This window comes from Aplysia californica, unplaced genomic scaffold (assembly GCF_000002075.1).
Source record: "Aplysia californica isolate F4 #8 unplaced genomic scaffold, AplCal3.0 scaffold00590, whole genome shotgun sequence".
NCBI lineage: Eukaryota > Metazoa > Mollusca > Gastropoda > Aplysiida > Aplysiidae > Aplysia > Aplysia californica.
The window spans coordinates 479,525-480,500 of record NW_004797860.1 but is presented as its reverse complement, the minus strand read 5'-3'; the positions used below and the strand labels follow the sequence as shown (position 1 = coordinate 480,500).

At 44.7% G+C, this 976-nt stretch overlaps 1 protein-coding gene across 2 annotated transcripts in view; it reads left to right on the top strand.

Annotated features, from left to right (window-relative positions):
- The window catches only part of LOC101846985 (nicolin-1), a gene marked incomplete at its 3' end in the record, with an annotated part of 19,519 nt that overhangs the window by 12,197 nt on the left and 6,346 nt on the right, over nucleotides 1-976 (top strand). For both annotated transcript variants that reach the window (XM_013087466.2, XM_005107294.3), the window contains 1 exon segment: nucleotides 466-556. In XM_013087466.2, the coding sequence (XP_012942920.1) occupies nucleotides 466-556 (91 nt within the window).

Genomic DNA, 976 nt, shown 5'->3' with positions numbered 1-976 from the left:
GTCTGCTCCGACTGTGTCTGGGGATTTCCTCTCTCCCTGTGAGGAACTTTTTCCTGTTGAGGTGTTTTTATGACAAGTATACTGGATGTTTTTGGATTGACAATATCATGTTTCCTCTGCATGTACCAATTATCTCATTCATCTTGATGGGTTGCTGCAGAATGGAAAAGAGAAAGATCTATGTATTGTTCTTTTCCCATCTCTGGAGTTGATGCTGTGTATGCAAGCGAAAACTGATGGCTGTTTTCTTTACTCAATACACGTAGATCGAATTATTCAAGAAAACAACACTCTGATTATTAGATAGAGCTGACGACATTCATGTCTACAGAATGGCAACACGAGTTGTCAAAGTTAATTTGTTTTTTTGTAAATTACCATTAATAGTTGTATTAATAAATAATTCTTGTCATTTTAAGCCAATATTTGGGATAACTTTTTCTTAACAACATTTTTTTTTTTCAGATTGGAGAAATTCGATTCCAGAATTTCTATGTGGCTTTCCTGACTGTGAAGGCAAAAATCAAACTGACAGAAGATACTCCGCGAGAAGGACGTAAGTCGTGCCAAAGATTCTCCGCTACCCGGTCTTTGGTCATGCTGTTTCTGTGACCTACTTTGGTGTGTGGGACGTTACAGGCGGGTATAGCGGGAGAACTTTGTTGTGGGGCATCTCAGTCTGTCTGCTGGGATACTAGTCCGGGTTTGTCTGCTGGGATACTGTATCCCTCTGTCCGGGTCTGTCTGCTGGGATACTGTATCCCTCTCAGTCCGGGTCTGTCTGCTGGGATACTGTATCCCTCTCAGCCCGGGTCTGTCTGCTGGGATGTTGTATCCCTCTCAGCCCGGGTCTGTCTGCTGGGATACTGTATCCCTCTCAGCCCGGGTCTGCTGCTGGGATGTTGTATCCCTCTCAGCCCGGGTCTGTCTGCTGGGATATTGTATCCCTCTCAGCCCGGGTCTGTCTGCTGGGATG